Source organism: Anoplopoma fimbria, chromosome 9 (assembly GCF_027596085.1).
Source record: "Anoplopoma fimbria isolate UVic2021 breed Golden Eagle Sablefish chromosome 9, Afim_UVic_2022, whole genome shotgun sequence".
In the NCBI taxonomy this organism is placed as follows: Eukaryota; Metazoa; Chordata; class Actinopteri; order Perciformes; family Anoplopomatidae; genus Anoplopoma; species Anoplopoma fimbria.
This window is the reverse complement of record NC_072457.1, coordinates 29,248,290-29,266,836: the sequence shown is the minus strand read 5'-3', so window position 1 is coordinate 29,266,836 and position 18,547 is coordinate 29,248,290. Positions and strand designations below refer to the sequence as shown.

Here is an 18,547-nt window from a genome sequence, read left to right as displayed (position 1 = left end):
CCCACATATTTTTTTGTCAGCATCTAGAGGGATTACCCTACCATCTCATGAGTCAGCACGCACCCCTCTGTCAATCCTTAAATTTCATCAGTTATTAATCTGTTGAAATGCTGCACCATCCAATCCTTCCCAATATCCCAAATACTTTCACCTTTTAACACCCACTGTTTGCCCTGCAGAACACAAGCAACACCTATAACGCTCACTGACTTGGCACTATGACAAGTATGGTGATTATGATTGTTTAATGTTTCTGTTGATTGAATACACTCCTATTTTTTTTCTTATTTTTCTGGGTTATGCTGTCAGTCGTTCTGTTAAATGTGATTTATAATCATAGCACGTATGTCAAAGTGGAATTCCCACATATTAGTTACAGTAAAATGACTAAAAGGAGTTTACATAACTATGTGCTTTGATTATTTGTAGTTAGTGTTTAATTTTTATATTATTGCTAGCAAAGACAGTTCCAGGTTGGGTTTGCTAACACATGCACCAGACCAAAACTAAAAATCAGTTTACAATTTTTTTTTTAAAGATTTATTTTGTAACCACATAAATTAAGATACACATGCACACATATTAATTGTTATAATGCATTTTCTGACGTCTGTCCCCTTCCAGACCGGACTGGCTCGGTGCCAAGCAAGTGCTGGGAGATTCCAATTTCCTCAGGCGTCTGACAGACTATGACAAGGACAATATCAAGCCTCAGATCCTCATGAAGTTGCAAAAATACATCAACAACCCTGATTTCATACCTGAGAAGGTCTGTTTGGATTTCATGGCAAACACTTTGATATGTCTGCTTTTTTGGAGTAAGAATCAGAGTAATCTGAATTTTGTGAATTTTGGTAGCACTTTTGAAAGTTCTGATGGAAACCAGAAAATAACTGCTTACATTGTAATTATGGCAATATGGATCCATTGGATATGTGTATTTTTTTGATGGCCTAAATTGTTCATAATTTATGTAACATAACACAGTATGCTTCAATATCCGCCACTTCATGAGATTCCTTGTTGTGTTACTGCTGGTAGGTGGAGAAGGTATCCAAAGCCTGCAGATCAATGTGCATGTGGGTCAGAGCCATGGATCTTTACTCCAGAGTCCTCAAAGAAGTAGGCCCCAAGAGGGAAAAGTTGGCTAAGGCGCAGGTCAGTAACAAACAGTAGAGTGCAGATGCACACACATTTCAGTCATATTACAATTTAATGGAATGTACTTTACATACTCTTGCTTGAAACCTCAATGCTGCCTATTTTTGTCAAGTCTATTTCAATCAAAGCATTCTTCCACAAATCCATTCTCTGTTCTCTTACGATCTCACTAAGGATTTTCCTGTGTGCATTGGACCAAATAATAAGAATACAAATTGGACTACATGTTCTCTAAATAATCCATTCATGGTATTTTCCTCCGTCCCTCTTTGCCTCCATTCCAATCAATGCAGGGAGAGCTGGATGTGACGATGGCAACCCTGAGGGAGAAGCAAGAAAAACTTCAAGAGGTGGAGAGCCAGATCAAAGTCCTACAGGAGCAGTTTGACAGCAGCGTTAATGAGAAGGAGGATTTGGGTAAGGGGTGTGCCCAGTATATGTTACCACTTAAAAATGCTCCCTGAGTTTTAAACTGCCCAGCAACTGTATATTTTAAATGTATGTGTGTGTTAAAATCTCTAGAGATGGAGGATATTCTACCAGGAAGTTCTCAACTTAGATATCTTCTCTCTCTTTCAGTATTTAAGGAGGTTTTTATTACCTATTTGAATGGAAGAAAAAACATCTGCCAGAATATACCCAACTAATATTCTTTGTTTCTCTCTCTTTCTATCACCCTCTCTCTCTCACTTTCTTTCTCCATGACTCCTCCCTTTCCCCAAAGTAAACACCATGGCACTGACACAGGTTCGGCTGACAAGGGCAGGAAAGCTAACTTCTGCTCTGGCTGATGAGCAAGTACGCTGGGAAGAAAGTGTTGGCTTGTTTGAGCAGGAGATCATCAACGTTGTGGGGAATGTCTTCATTGCAGCAGCTTGTGTTGCTTACTATGGAGCGTTTACTTCCCACTATAGACAGCTGGTAGGTAAAGTGTGATGAGGTGCAGCTCAGATTTTTTAAGCATTACTCTGATATGCAGAATGGACAACTTGTAGGTTCTGTATGAGAGTACTGTAGAGTTTACATCTTTAAAAAAAAAGTAAGCCCAATTGTGTCTCATTATTGGATTTCTGCTTTGAGGCGCAATTCCGAGAACAGAACAGAGATATATGGTAATGGGGCTGAACTGAATGTGTTTGTTTATTATTAAAGCACAGAAGTACAGTAATAAAGTCAGTGATTAAGAAAGGAGGAACATTATAAAATATGCAGGATACAAAAACACTTATCATCTTTTAAACTAAACCAAAAAAACAAACAAAGACAAGATGAATGCACTCATGCATGTGTGCCTGCCCCCTTCTCCCAGCTAATTGACAAGTGGATAATTCAGTGCCAGGAACTGAAAATTCCCATCAGTTCCAGCTTCAGCCTGATCAACATTCTGGGAGATCCATTTGTCATCCGCCAGTGGAACACAGAGGGTCTGCCTCGTGACACCGTCTCTACGGAGAACGGGATCCTGGTGACCAAGGGCCGCCGCTGGCCTCTCATGATCGACCCGCAGGATCAGGTGAACCTAAATCTGGGATCAAAGCAGTGTTTATTAACTGTGTTTCAGGAATGGATCGATGTGTTATTAGTTGTGATTAGTCAGCTAATCAATTATCAATATTTGTGTTCCAATTTCCATTAATCTATTAATGTGTCACATATTGTGTCATGTTTCTGTTTTGAAAATGTTTACCAAATGGGTTAAAAATAAAAAAAGGAATATTTTTGTATTCCACAAATTCCTTTTCCCTCTGGATGTCTCGTGAATTAACACATTGATTACATGGCTGTGGTACCAACACAAAGAACGGAAAAACCTCTAACATCTTGTCAGACATTGTCAGAGACAAAATTACAGGTTACACACTCACACAAAATCTTTCCCACACAGAATAGACACAAACAAGCTCACTCAGACTTGTAAACATGTACCGGATGGAAATATTGTTACTGCTGCAGTTTTTAGGCCTCCATTTAGCTTACAGTTCTGTTTCTTCTTGACCACTGACGTAAAAAAAGTAAAAAATGGTCTCCTGTCCATCCCTGTAACTTTATCTGTTCTTCTTTTTTAGTACGACTGCTCTCTCTTGCTTTATATAGACAGAATGATGCAGATATGGGTCTGACAGATATTCAAGTTGTTTGTGACGATCCATCTTTTATTGTGCCTAGAAGATAGATTTTTCACTGTGGATGATGTACTATACACCCACACAACATTGAGCTTGATCACCTACTGTGTGATGTTTTTTCCTGCTGCGCTACCATTGCTACAGTCTCTCTTTATCACATTAAGTGCTACCATTCATTCTAATCATAAACAAACAGTGTGAACAGGCCATCTTTTTGTCACATTAAATAAAGGTTATTTCTTTCACCCTCAGGCCAACCGATGGATCCGCTCCAAAGAGGCGAAGAATGGTCTTAAGGTAATCAAGCTGACAGACCAAAGCTTTCTCCGTACCCTAGAGAATGCCATACGCATGGGCATGCCTGTACTGCTAGAAGAGGTAAGAACACACAAATAATAATTTACAATTTTGGCATTTAACTGAACCACCCATTTATCTCCATTGACTAAACATAGATTAAACTGTAAGACCTTTATTGGACAATCTTGTTTATTAGCGTGTAAGTGTGCACTTTCCTACATTCTTCTATTGTGTGTGAATAGTTAAAGGAGACTCTAGATCCAGCTCTGGAGCCCGTCCTGCTTAAGCAGACATTTGTCGCTGGTGGACGGACTTTGATCCGACTCGGCGATTCAGATATTGACTATGACAAAAACTTCAGGTTCTATATGACCACCAAGATGGCCAACCCACACTACCTTCCAGAGGTAAGGACAGCACACACATTTTTCCAAATTAATTGTTGTTTAGGGCACATGTAGAATGTCGGTTGTTAGAATTGGTCGTTTCACTGTGTCTGTATATGTGCGTGTTCCTTCCACCCTACAGGTGTGCATCAAAGTTACTATTATCAACTTCACCGTGACCAAATCAGGCTTGGAGGACCAACTGCTTAGGTACATACATGCACAGACACACATGAAAAAAAAAAAGATTGCAACCTTCCCAAACCACATGGTCCACATTTACAAACTTTGATACAACTCTTTGTTCCCCAGTGCTTACTATTTGTATTTTGCACATGCCATAATCTCTGTATTTGTTAGATACTGTAGTGATATTTGTATTTTATTTATTTTCTTTCCCCCAAATTCTTTTTTCAACCCTGATCTTCCTGCAACCCCTAGTGACGTTGTGCGTCTGGAGAGTCCACATCTTGAGGAACAGAGGAATGAGCTGATTGTGCGCATCAACGCTGACCGCAACCAGCTAAAAGATATCGAGGACCGCATCCTCAAGCTTCTCTTCACCTCTGAGGGGAATATACTAGACAACGAAGAGCTAGTTCAGACTCTCCAGGAGTCAAAGGTAAATCGGAGATCAGGCAAATGTCATATGGATGTTTTCATCATCTACAAGGACCGTTTCCACATTCGTTTGGAACTTTACTTGTTATTCTTAGATTGTCCTATTCTGTTTCCCCTCCTTTCCTCTACCACATCTGTTCTGTTCTTCTTTTGTTGCTATTCCCCTCTTGTTTACAATCAGGTTACATCAGAGGCCATAAAGCATCGTCTTGAGGAGGCAGAGGCCACTGAGGTGATGATCAACTCTGCAAGGGAGCGTTACCGACCCGTGGCCACCCGAGGCTCAGTCTTGTACTTTGTCATTGCCAGTCTTTCTGAGATTGATCCAATGTACCAGTTCTCCCTCAAGTACTTCAAACAGGTCAGAGAGTAACCAGGCGTCAGTGTGCAAGCCACAGAAAAATCTCCATCTGATTTTATTTTTAAGCTTTTGTCAAGCACACATTATCAAAAGACTTCAAGTCCTCATGTGGCATAGTTATGTTCCTCTTGTACGATATATTTCAATCACATTCTTAATGTTCATCTCTTTCCCCACCCTCAGCTCTTTAACTCCACCATTGAAACATCAGAGCAGAGCAGCGTGTTAGAAGAGCGTCTCCAGATCTTGCTGGATCAGATCCTGCTCAACTCCTACATCAATGTGTCCCGTGGACTCTTCGAGCAGCACAAGCTTATCTACAGCTTCATGTTGTGCATAGAAATCATGAGGGAGCGTGGGGAGATTTCCGATGCTGAGTGGCAGCACTTCCTAAAAGGAGCTGTCTCTTTGGAAAAGGTGAGGTGGGAAATCAAGTTAAAAAAATGATGCTGATAAATTGCTGGTGTCAGATGAGAATCTATCCAATGGGAGATGGGGGTGGAGCCTCAGTGGTGATCATCTAACTATAAAGCAAGCAATGTCTCTCTGCCTGTCTGTGTGTATGTATGTGGGTATGTCCTTAGCATATCTCAAGAACCAATCTTTCAATCTACTTTACACTTGGCAGGTATATTGCCTGGGACCTAAGGGGATGCTGTGTCGTATTTGATGCAATTTTGACAATATAAATTTATTTTGAATAAACAAGCGAACATCGCAATGTGCAGCAGCAGGGGCTTGAGGGATCTGCGGAGTGTACCGAGCAAGGAGTCTACAATTTAATCTTAGCTCAATGCTACATGCTAATGGATACAAAAGTATTGTTTGTATCCATTTTTACAAAGTTACAGCATAATTTCCCACTATGTTCAAACTTAGCTCCGTTTGAACTTGCACATCCAGTTGGTGCATCAGACTGCTGAGTTATTTAGAAAAGAGATTTGCTGAATAGCTGAACTACATCAGTTTTGAGTTTTATCATACCAGAATGGTCAACTGTCAGTAAGGATATTTGACCACAGGATTCAGTGGTTTAATTGCCTGGAGGAACAGAGATAAAACATCCTATTTTAAACTGTGTAATGAGCCCTGAATAAAAAAAAAAAAAGAGGGGTTTCCAGGTGTTTTTAGAATCAGACAAAATAGATAATTAGTATAGCTTGTTGGCATGATCCTCCTAACTGCAGATAAACAAGCTGCTTTTTTATTGTCTCCCTCTAAAAATCCCCCTAAGTTGGCCTGTAAGCAGTATCTCCACTCTCTCCCCCTCTTTTTGGGGGATTGAGAGTCCTTTGTCACAAAGTGTCAGTCAGGCTCTCTCTCAGCCAGCTTATTGCTGAGCAACTACTGAGACTGATGGAAACACACACAGTAAGTGACAGACAAAAAATACATATGAGAAAATCTGTCAATGGAGAGGTTGACAAAATAATTATGTCTGTGGAAGAGAGATAAGAAAATAAGATGTTTTTGTTTCTTAGCTGTCCTTACAACATGTGTGTAGCATGCTAATAGGCCTTTGCAATCAGTGCAAAAGTTTTAGTAACGCAAGTCAGACATGACACTTTCACAGTGTCACTTTCACACATCCAATTTTGGAAAAATAGGGAAAACTTCATAATTTGATATTAGTCAATTAAGTCTTAGTCTCAGGGTTGCTGCGTAGTTATTGGCATGGTATAAAGGGACCTATTCTTTCATATACACATAAATCCAATTGTCAAGTTTATATACTTGTGTGGGAACTTTATAAATTATATTTTATTAGATTGACAACACAACTACTAAACAAAAAATAAAATGAATAAACTATAAAGTAAACTAAATGGATGGAACGAATGAAGAATATAATGAAGAGTACAATGAATAATTATGAAGCACAAATGAATGAGAAAGGATTGCATGTGACCAGGTAGAATCAGTGACTCATATCATTGATTGATATCTATCAATTAAATCTGTCGTTTGACGTTTATAACTCTCTCTCAATTAAGCAGTTGAGAGTTTATGAAGCACCATGGAAGATTATGAAACAATTTGATTTTAGTTCTTATTTAGATCTTTAGGTCCACAGCTTCATCTGTTTTATTAATATTTTCATCTGATTATTTTTATGTCACTGAAATGTATTTGGCCTCGAGTCAACAAGCTCATTTATATCTGGAAATGCTATTGTTTTCACCTGATGGTTCTGATGTCAGATGGGAGGTAAATTTAGTTTGAATCACATTCTTCCATCTCTCATTCTGTGGCAGTTGGTTTGGTTTTCTCTGATATTTTCGGAACCTGGTTGTCTTCTTCGTTGAGGTTCACCTTGAACGGTTCTACTTCTTCTCCATCTCTCAGCAGGATGCTGAATCATCTTATGGCCTCCATTCTTAGCAGCAGGGGTCATTATGGCACCTTGCCAGTTTAAAATGTCTTTCATCTTAGAGTCTTTTCTTTAAGGGTCTCTTGCTCTTAATAACTGGAATACATCTTAAGCATGTTGGTGCATTGCAGGACACAGCTGCATGGCACATTAGACCACACAGGATGGCCGTAGTTGACGGGTCAAGAATACAAGACTAGAGAAAAGGCGTAATCCGCAGAACCTTGAGGGAGGACTGTGTCCTCAGGAATGTTGATACTCGTAAAAAAAAAACTGAAAAGTTTGGTCATAAAACCTTGTAGGGTTAGCCTTAACAGTTTAAGTGCCATCATTGACCCCGAGTCAAATCTTGAGTTTGTCCAGGCACATGGTAAATTGAGAGTCTAACACTTTAGTGCCCTTTGGTTTGTGAGAGCAGCTCCGGAAAGAAATATATTAGTTAAGATTTTGTCATTGTTTTGTCATCTTTCCGTGGATGCTCGCTACACAGTGCTGACCAGGGGTATATTCCCATGTTCATCCACCATTTCTTTTATCATTTATATGGCAATACTTAAGCCAGAGGTGCTGCCTGTCAGCCCTCGTGATGCTCCTGCTTATGCCTTTCCTCTCCTTTAACCTCTATCTCCTTTCTTTTGCATTGCAGCTTCAATACATTCATCATCTATGCTTCTCTTGCTAATTTTGAATGCATGTCAAATTTGTCAAATCCCCGTCCACTATGTCTACCTGCCCTGTTCTTAATCATTATGTCTTCATACTTTAATTATTCTTTACTGCCTCTCTACACAAGGTCTGACCTCCATTTCTTCTCCATCTCCTTCCTTTATGGCCTTAACCGTCTCCTGTTATATTACTCCTTCTTCCAGGACTATGAAGAACGTCCAGATGTGGCATGGCTCAGTGATTTTTACTGGCACACCTGTTGCGAGCTGGAGGACACAGTGCCCTGCTTCAAGGGCATCTCGAAGGAAATCACCAGAAGCCATATCCACATTGAGCTAGGTAAATGGAGATCAGACAATCAACCTGACCCAACTGTTATCTTGGCTGATCTGGCAAGAATCAGCATATTAGGTGCATATTGTTTTGGCCAAATGGTCAACATTTGACCTATTAAGAAAACCAGAGTTTTCACTGTCACGCTTAAATATTCTAAACAATCTTAGATATTCATATCAATTTTCTACCACAAAGTGATTTGTAAAGAAGATTTGAGTAGCATTAAATGACAGTCGCCTCTCCTTTAGGACGTTTTCAAGCATCAATCAATCCAGAGAACTGGGAGGGCTATGTGTCAGAGTTGCGACCTCTTGTGGAGTCCGAAGAGGTAAAGCAGGGGAGTGAGATCAGCGGTCACTGGAGTGAGAGGTTGGGGGCCTTCCAGAAGCTAGTCCTGATCAAGAGCTTCATTGAAGAAAAGGTGAGCCTAGATTACATTTTTCTATAGATATTTTCTAAGCCTTTCTTTAACTTTTTTCTGGCCCCTTTTTCCTGTTATTATCTGATCAACTTCCTGCCCCGTCTTGTCCAGGTGGTGTTTGCAGCAACAGAGTTTGTGATTGTCAGTCTAGGGAAGCAGTTTGTGGAGAACCCTCCAGTAGACCTGGCAAACCTCTACAATGACATGTCCCCTTCCACACCCCTTGTCTTCATTCTGAGCACAGGATCTGACCCTATGGGTGCCTTCCAGCGCTTTGCAAAAGAGAGAGGTTGTCTTGACAGGTAAAAAATAAAAAGATAGACATGATATAAGGTTAGGCGGTTGTGACAGAAACAGCCCACAACCTGGATGTTTTTTTACAAATGATCACATGGATCTCTGTCTTTCAGGGTTGAGTCCATCTCATTAGGTCAAGGCCAGGGGCCAATAGCAGAGAAGATGATCCTTGCAGCAATGAAGAGTGGCAAATGGGTCTTCCTGCAGAACTGTCATCTGGCTGTCTCCTGGATGTTAGCCATGGAGGAGCTCATCAAGACATTCACTGAGCCTGGTATTGCCATATTGAAACAGGGTTGAAACACTTAAACCATTTAATTGTGAACACAATCACACAAGGGCAGAGCAGCGTGACACCTATTTCAGAAGTGACCCATTTGTGATTACATTTTGCACTGTTGCTCCTGTCTAATGCATGCTGACTGAAAGCCCAGCTCACTTCAACTTGAAAAGAAAAACACCAAGTAAATACAGAAAACACAAGCACACAACATAGCAGAGCATACCGGGACTCAATGATTGTTTTATTTTGTGAAAAGATTCAATACTGTTACTCTGTGTAGTCAAAGTAACACTCACTAAGTATTTTTTCTTTTGTTTATGGCTGTGAATTTCCTTCTGTTCTTGTGCAGACACATCAATCGACGAGAACTTCCGTTTGTTTCTCAGTTCCATGCCTACCAAAGTATTTCCTGTTACAGTTCTTCAGAACTCTGTCAAGGTGAACACACACACTCACACACACACTCTGCCACTCGATTATTTCACATTGGTTTACTTAATTTAATTTAAAGATTGAATGTCAAATATTGCTCTTCAGGACTAATGTCCCCATGATTAAGAAAGATTCACTTCCATTCACACCCTCATACCTTGAAAATAAATATTCTAAATAGATTTACTAAGTTTAACTTCTTAGAATTCTGTTGGAAACTTACAGTTGATTATGCACATATTGAATCTGTACAAAGGGCTATCAATATTACATTTCAATACGGCTGTGTATTCTAGAGATAATAGATTGAAAGAAGGTCATTCATTACGAAAGTTCTAAAGCATTCAATAATGACTTTGTAGTTGTGTCTGCTTGGATAAGAGAACGTCTGGAATAAGTAAAAAAGGATAATTGGATGTGATTGGCATTCATTTAACTGGAAAGTTATGTGACATTTTGCATGCTTTGTAATTTGTTGAACAGAAGGCTGAACTGATACTCATTCCATAAAAGGAAGTGTCACAACATCAGTTTAAACCGTGTAGGTAATGCCAGACTGTGTGATAGTAAAATGTAATTAAAGGAATACCCAAACGTCTACTTGGACACAATTAAGAAATTATTAGATTTTGGTGGTCAAGGTCACTGTGTCCTCATATTTTTATAACCTGCTGGCACAACCTGAAGGATTAGATTGACCCAAGCAAGGCCCCAGAATTTTTGAGCGTCCAAGCAGAACTCAATTTGGTTTTCTCTGTCACAGCCATTGAACCCTGTGTGTGTCTCTGTGTTGTTGTTGCCAGGTGACTAATGAACCTCCTAAAGGCCTTCGAGCCAACATACGAAGGGCCTTCACAGATATCTCCAGCAATTTCTTTGAAGACCACGTTCTGGGACGCCAGTGGAGGAAGATCATCTTTGGAATTTGCTTTTTTCATGCAATCATTCAGGTTACACACTGTTTCACACACCTGAAACATGATTGATCGTTACAGCTTGTGTGCCTGTACATGTTTTACTTTCTTGCATTCTGTTGTTGCTTGGGTTTGTGCCTGTGCTTCTACAAATGTCCTTATTTGTGTCTTGTTTTGCATGTGTCTTAGGAGCGGAAGAAGTTTGGTCCTCTGGGCTGGAACATCCGCTATGAGTTTAGTGACAGTGACAGGGAGTGTGCTCTGCTCAACCTCAACCTCTACTGCAAAGACGGCGCAATCCCTTGGGACGCTCTCATCTACATCACTGGTAGGGAAGCTTTCACACAGGAATAAATGTGGTTATTTGCATGCAAGTCAATCTCAATGCGTAAAAACATGCATTTACAGTAAAGCACATGTTTATGTATAAGGGATTGTGTGTGCATTTATTTGGTTCTGAAAATACAACATTGTATAGTGCAATGTGTAAAGCACATGACATTTCCAGCATTGTGTGAAATGTGGAAGGCAAAAAGTTTGCTGTTTTTACAAAGCAGGGCAGTTCTGTGACACAGTTCCGTCCTGCAGCTGCGACCCCATGTTTGTTCAACTCTTACTCAGTGAACATTCATTCTTCTATTCCCCTTGGCTTTTTGTTTATGTAAAAAATTAAAAGAACAGATCCATGGACAGCAAAAACAATTTTTATATGTCAAGCACAGCAGAAAAAAAGGAGTCCAAATGGTATGGTTGTGAAGTCCTGTGTTCTGATATCTTTCACAAATCCAAGCACCTATCATGGTATATGGGAGCGTACACACCATTTAAATCAACGGTGGTAGAATCAATATTAGAAACACTCTGACATAATACTACCATAATTCTACAGCACAACAAACAACATCCATATATATTGACAGAAATTAAATTTAAATTTCATTTAATTTTGTTGATTTAATATTCTCTGTCCTGGACCTTCATACCAGACGTCTTTAAATTATTATAAAGAAGAGGCGGGGATCCCTTTCATTAACAATTATTCATCATATCGCTAAATTGAATTTGTTTTCCTAATCTGGTTTTCAATTACACCTTCAAATGATTTTGTACTGGGTTCAGTCTCAGTGGAGCGTACCACAAATTGATGTCTCTCATTGTTGGTATCACACTACTGTGTTATTAGCTTAATCCTTAATTCTAACAGTCCTTGTGTGCTAGAGCTACACATTCTTTGTGGGAAAGAATTTGGGCTCCAACCAAGCATGATATTGCGTTACCTCTCAAAGAAGGAACAGTTCCACTATTGTGCAAAAAACAAAATCTCTGCCAGCTTTACCACACCTGCATTATTCACTCCCTTCCTTACTTTCTTACATAACTGTGTCTTCCGGAAAGTATGGATTTTAAGCGTTGGATTGTTAGTGTTAAATATAATTTCATCTTACTTTTTTCATTCTTAATTTTTGGTATTATTTACTCTGCATGGCTATTTGTCACTATTCTTTCCTTCTTGTCTATCTTTCCTTACTAGCCACACGTTTTTGCCTCTCTGTGCATTCTTACATTGAAAGTCAAGGAGCTGGAGACACTACTGAGACTTGGCAATGGTTTGTCTATCATTAAGTCTCTTTAAATCATTGTGTGAGTGAAAGGTTTTTTTTTTATATTTGTGTGTTTAAACTCTTTGAGTGGCTTGTCAGCTAAATGTGTCCTATGTGGACTGGCCATTGCCTCTGTTGTGCTCTCTGTATTTCTCTTCTCTACCATCTCTATCTTTTCCATATGTGAAACAGTAAGACATACATATTTTGTCTTTGTCTTATATGTAGATTGATCTTAACAGACACCTAAGTTTCTATCTTGTGTCATTTTTTCCACATCAGAAGCAGATTTAAATCTCATCCAATTTCTCAATTAGCCCATTCAACTGTCATCATAACCATTACCTTAATAAATCAATCAGAATCCAATGCATCACTTTATCTAAATTACACTGATTGTTTGATACCTCTGCTTGGTAAACCATTGAGTAGGTCACCATGCTTGTTTGTAGAATTTTAAAATCCAGGGGGGTTTAAAGCTGCAAGTTTTCAAAGTTTTTATTCTCAATTTCATAACAATAAATAAATAGGGTGTATACGCCTTATGACCAAACAATTCCCAGCTTTCTGAGTATGTTATTTGATTCAACCTACTTTTCAAATGCCTGTGGTGTCTGTACAGATAATGGGTACTTTGGCCTTGTTAGATGTTGGTTGGAGGTAGACAGCTGATCAAGATGCATTAAAAGGTGCCGTGTGAACCTGCCCAGCTGAGGAGGAGGCAGAAGAGCAGTACAAACAAAAGAAACAATACACTTGGCCGTCTCAAGAAAAATGCTACTAATAAAAATGACCAATTTGAAGCATCGTAACGTAAACATTGAAATTCTAAATCGACATTGGAATGCTTTTTTTTTTGCTTTTTTTCACGTCTTTTGATTCAGTTTGAACGCAGAATTTTTGCATAGTTGCAGATGAAGATTAGACAACACTAATATTATTAGTTTTACTATTTGTGGAATTAGATTCCAGTGGTAAATGCTTAGGATTGTTACCAACTGCAAATACACAAATATTTCCAGGGAATGGTAGATGACACTCTGATTGGTTTAATTCATGTTTCGCCCAAAAGGCACCATGATTAATTAATGGACTATTTGCCAAATAGAAGGAAACGCCCTTAATGTACTTGTGCAATAGCACATGCAAATATCACTGATGGAGACTGATAACATGATGTGGTCCTTGTGCTCGTCTACACAGGTGAAATCACATATGGGGGCAGAGTGACGGATGCTTGGGACCAGCGCTGCCTCAGGACGATCCTCAAAGGCTTCTTCTCGCCTCAAACCCTGGAGCCTGGCTACGCCTTCTCCTCCTCAGGTATTTTTTTAACTTGGGCTCTTCCTTTTTCTTTGTTAACATTCAGGGCATGGACAAAAAATGAACACTTAACATAATGGAATTCAATATAGCTGGTGTTGTCTCTGTGCATACTCAAATACTGTTTGTTGTCTTTGGATTGATGGTTTTATCACTTGTGTGTTTAAGGTATCTACTATGCCCCAGATATAGAGGAACTAGAGCAATATAAGAAATATATTGAGAGTCTTCCAATCATAGATGATCCTGAGGTCTTTGGCATGCATGAGAATGCCAACCTGGCCTTCCAGGTGAGGAACAATAGCATTATCTTATAGAAAGAGCATTTTGTTTGTTTCTTATGCAGAAAGTAATGTGTTGAATAGCTCATTTTAACCAGTGAATGTTATCAATTATTGGCCGATGCATGATATAATTTGGATCTGCTTATAGTGTATAAAAAGTAGAAAATAATTTCTATTCAGAGGGCATAAGAGTGCAACTGTGACATATCAGTTATGTTTTCATGTGTGTGTATTATGTATTTGCCTCTACAGCGTCAGGAAACCATGACTCTAATCAGCACCATACTTGATGTAAATCCTCGCTCATCAGCCCAACATGGAGCTAAAAGTAACGATGACATAGTCTGTGAACTGGCTGAATCCATCCTAGCCAAGCTACCAGGTACACACACAAAAACGCACATGACACTCATGTGGTACACATGCAAAGAACCACTATACTTTGTGTATTTGCTGAGAATATGTATTGTTATATTCTCCTTATCTAACGCAGAGTTTTTCCATGTTGTCTGTCTGCCTGCCTGTCTATGTTTGTGTTATCGTTTTGTCTCCTTGCTTGTCCACCTGTACGTGCAGATTGTCTGGACATGGATGAGGCGGTTGAAATTCTGTATGTCCGGGATGAAAACGGGCGCCTTAACTCACTGACGACTGTGTTGGGCCAAGAGACAGACCGATTCAACCACCTGCTTGGAGTGATCAAGGTGACTCCCTGCTAGCTCCTATAAACACACGCCCTCCTCCTCCAGAAATGTTTGCCATATCTATCAAGAAGAATTGTTCCTGAATCCATTAGCAAAATACAAATGCCCTGAGAGGCAATTGAAAAGAAAATCTGGTCATCAATTTTCTGAGAAGGATCTATATTGTTTTCTATCCAGTGTTTATGACCTCTGAACAGGTCAAAACAAGTTTTGCCGGGTGGGAAAAAAGATTCCAGCAAAACAGTTGTGGCATGTGATTTTTGTTTAGTTCTGGATCATTTTTTATTTAGTTTGTTGTTGTTATACTCATTTCATTTATGTTTTCTTCCAGGTGACTTTTAATTCTCCATGCACTCTAAATACAAGATACATTGATAGTGTGTTAGCAAGTTATGTAAATTGAAACTCACCTTGAAGAAACCATGAATGATTTTAGTCCTATTTAGAGAAAAAATTAACAGCCAACCTTTTTCACCTGGTATTACAGATGATTAAAAAAAGAATGTAAATTATAATAATTATCCTGGCAAGGACATTTTGTTTCACCTGTTTTTAGGCAAAGTACAAGTACTTACATTTGGGTACTTGCCGATACCAAGTACTGATATGATTTTCCTCACTTTCTGAATGTAACTAATTGTTGTAAGAACAACATGATGCTGATGCTGATATATATCTATATAGATATATAAACAACTTTTTTTTTCAGATCTTCATTGTCCTTTACACGACCTCATTGTGATGTATGATTTTTGGGTTTCCCAGATGTCTCTTATCACTCTGAAGAAGGCCATAGCAGGTCTGGTGGTGATGTCAGAAGAGATGGACCGCATATACACAAGCTTCCTGAACAACCATGTTCCCACCCACTGGACAAACTCTGCCTACCCTTCTCTCAAACCCCTGGCATCCTGGGTCAGAGACCTGGCTTTAAGGACCTCCTTTATCCAGGTTTGGAAACACACACACATTTGTGTCTTATGCAATTGCTAAAGTTGAGTTGTATTAAAATGTTGTTTAAAGCCATTTGTTTTAATAAAGACAACGGAAATGTTATTAGATTTATCAGAGATTAGTGAAAACATGGGATGAAATTTGATAGCAGGATTCACTTACTTCTTCTAATTCAAGTCTCTGTATCACTGAATCACACACACTGACATCACATAGAAATCTCACCCTGCATACTGGTGTGTGTGTGTGTGTGTGTGTGTGTGTGTGTGTGTGTGTGTGTGTGTGTGTGTGTGTGTGTGTGTGTGTGTGTGTGTGTGTGTGTGTGTACGTGCTTGCGTTGCTTGCTTGGCATACAAATGTGTTTTTGGTGTGTTTGATTATGTGTGTCTGTGTGTGTTTTTCCATCAAATTGAAAACACTGATTGCATTCTTTCCTGAGGCACATACCATCTCTCTCTCTCTCTCTCTCTCTCCATCTCTCTCTCTTTCTCTCTCTCTCTCTCTCTCTCAGTCTCTCTCTCTCTCTCTCTCTCTGTACACCCTCTTTCAGCGTTTGGTTCATCTCCCCTGACTTGAACTGCTCTTCCGTGAGACTGGTCGGAACATGTGTGTTGCACAATAACTACAGTTCACTCACAGACATACACACAAAGGGGACAAATGGGGGACAGTTGCATTAGTTTCTGAAGCTGTGGGTAGCCGCTGAGTCAGACTGCACATGTTCACCACCTCAGAGGAGAGAATCCACTTCACTGCCAGCCTAATTTGAGTCACTGTCAGAACCCATTAATAACAGGATGCTCGCAATGCGCCCTGCCCTGTTAAACAAAACACATAACAGAATGATTCATAGAGACACACTTTTAATTACAATTTTTCTCGCTAGACTTGGATGACACGTGGTCAGCCCAAATCTTTCTGGATCTCGGGATTCTTCTTTCCTCAAGGCTTTCTTACGGGTAAATAATTGCAACACCAAAATATCTTCCCTGTTTTTAATTAACCACAGCGGTAAGGGAGATTTCAAAGCTGCTAGAATATAGTGATAACTTTAACTATTCTTTCATATAAAATTATATTTTTAGTTTTTAACTGCTCAACCATATTCTCATTTGTTGCTATTTACATGAGTTAGATCTTTCAAAAGAACATTATGAAATGTATCTTGCGTGCTCCCCTCTGCCCGTAGGGGTGCTTCAGAATCATGCCAGGCACTACAATTTGCCCATTGATGAACTCAACTTCCGCTTCAACATGGTGCCAGTGTACCGAGACCAGGTAGCAGTCTGTGAGGCTCTAAGCACTCTGCCTAACAACACTAAACTGGACATGGATGATGAGGTACTGGACAGGGGGGTTTATTGTTGGGAAGTGATGTTTAGGGATTCCGATTGATCTTTGGTTGTATTTGTCTCCGTAAGATTATTTCAAACATGAGGTGTCCTGGTGCACCCAGTCTTCATCCAGCTTGGAAAACTTTTGCATGCCTTCCCCATGTTGTGGTCCCCTTATTTCCTGTCATCTCTTTAAGTAGTGGCTATCTAATCAAGCCAAAAAATGCCCTCAAAAAACAGAAAAATTGTTTTTTTAACAATGATTGCTGAGGCTAATATCAGGGCAGTAGACAACTAGTCTTTGTGAATAACAAATAATACTAAAAGAAAACTGGTCGGTAGCAACAACAACACTATATTGGTGTATTCTGGTAAGAGTATTATTTTTGGTTGAGGTTGTACTGCACACAGCTCGGCTAAAGTTTGCACATTTCCTTAAATTCACATTTCGGTTGTTCATGTCCCTCCATCAGCCATTTCCCCAACATTTGTTCTTTTTCGCCACCAAGCTTTTTTGTCTTTTTTGTACTAAACACAGCTAAATTAAAAGTGCAATTTCTTTACTGATGGTTGTCCTTAAATGTTTTGGACAGTTATACACAAGTTTTTGCAGGGAGTGGATGGGTTGTCTTGTCCCAGAGCAGAGACAACCGAATGTTGACGTAAAAGTCTGAGATTTACTACCTTTACCCAGTGATTCTGTCTTTTCTAGATCCCAAAAAAGTCGAATTAGTCACTATAGATTTTTTTGGGAGGGCGATATTTAAATTAGTCTTCAGATTTGTTCCAAGCTCAAATTTGGATTTGCTAAATTTTCCTATCAAAAATCAAAGTTTACAAAGCAACAAGCGGAGACCCAAGGAAGTCACCGAGACCAGGCAAGAATTAGTCAGCACGTACTTAAGTTCCTGTTGAACCATTTATCGTTCGACACAAGAGGCAGCAAAGCATTACAATGATTGATGACCCTGAATGTATATCTTTCACTCACCACTGTGCCATCTCATTTGTGCATACCACAGTTACCGGAGACAGAAAACGGTGTGCTCGTGCACGGCATGTTCATGGATTCCAGTCGCTGGGACAACGACAGCATGGTGATTGAGGATGCGTTGCCTCGAGTAATGAACGCCATGCTGCCTGTGGTGCACTTCGAGCCTCAGCAGAATTATGAGCCTGAGCCTGACCTCTACCACGCTCCTCTGTACAAGACCTCAGCCAGAGCTGGGACTCTGTCCACCACAGGTATATACAGGCTCAACACAGGGACTCCCATTTAGATTGCTCTTCATGTTCTTACATTTTTGGCATTTAGCTGATACATTTTACATTTTTTACTAAATGAGCAGAGAGGATTCTATTGTTTTGTTCAAGGGCACCTTATTCATTTTGGTGTCCAGAATCTCTTTTACCATTCAAGCAACGTAGGGATCGCTAATTTGATTTTACTTTTTCCTTCACCCTTCATTTCTGTTTCCATCCAGGTCACTCAACTAATTTTGTTGTGACGGTAATGCTTCCCTCCAATCGACCCAGCGACTATTGGATATCAAAAGCCTCTGCTCTGCTGTGCCAGTTGGATGAATAAGTATTTATTCAAGGACAAAAAGGAATTTAAAATGTGACCTAAACGTTTACTTATGCCTTGAATTAAAACTGAAGCTTTTTGTGG

General features: G+C 39.6%; 1 protein-coding gene across 1 annotated transcript in view; it reads left to right on the top strand.

Annotated features, from left to right (window-relative positions):
• The window catches only part of dnah6 (dynein, axonemal, heavy chain 6), a 52,326-nt gene extending 33,779 nt beyond the window's left edge, over window positions 1-18,547 (top strand). Inside the window, 27 exon segments of the mRNA XM_054604338.1 lie at window positions 625-769; window positions 1,042-1,158; window positions 1,455-1,578; window positions 1,886-2,082; window positions 2,471-2,674; window positions 3,540-3,665; window positions 3,830-3,994; window positions 4,116-4,183; window positions 4,415-4,595; window positions 4,776-4,955; window positions 5,139-5,372; window positions 8,196-8,331; window positions 8,577-8,749; window positions 8,861-9,051; window positions 9,160-9,320; window positions 9,679-9,767; window positions 10,565-10,711; window positions 10,865-11,003; window positions 13,480-13,599; window positions 13,768-13,889; window positions 14,136-14,265; window positions 14,460-14,587; window positions 15,353-15,538; window positions 16,428-16,500; window positions 16,731-16,882; window positions 17,898-18,120; window positions 18,360-18,547. Coding sequence (XP_054460313.1) covers window positions 625-769; window positions 1,042-1,158; window positions 1,455-1,578; window positions 1,886-2,082; window positions 2,471-2,674; window positions 3,540-3,665; window positions 3,830-3,994; window positions 4,116-4,183; window positions 4,415-4,595; window positions 4,776-4,955; window positions 5,139-5,372; window positions 8,196-8,331; window positions 8,577-8,749; window positions 8,861-9,051; window positions 9,160-9,320; window positions 9,679-9,767; window positions 10,565-10,711; window positions 10,865-11,003; window positions 13,480-13,599; window positions 13,768-13,889; window positions 14,136-14,265; window positions 14,460-14,587; window positions 15,353-15,538; window positions 16,428-16,500; window positions 16,731-16,882; window positions 17,898-18,120; window positions 18,360-18,463 — 4,015 coding nt within the window. The 3' untranslated portion in view covers window positions 18,464-18,547.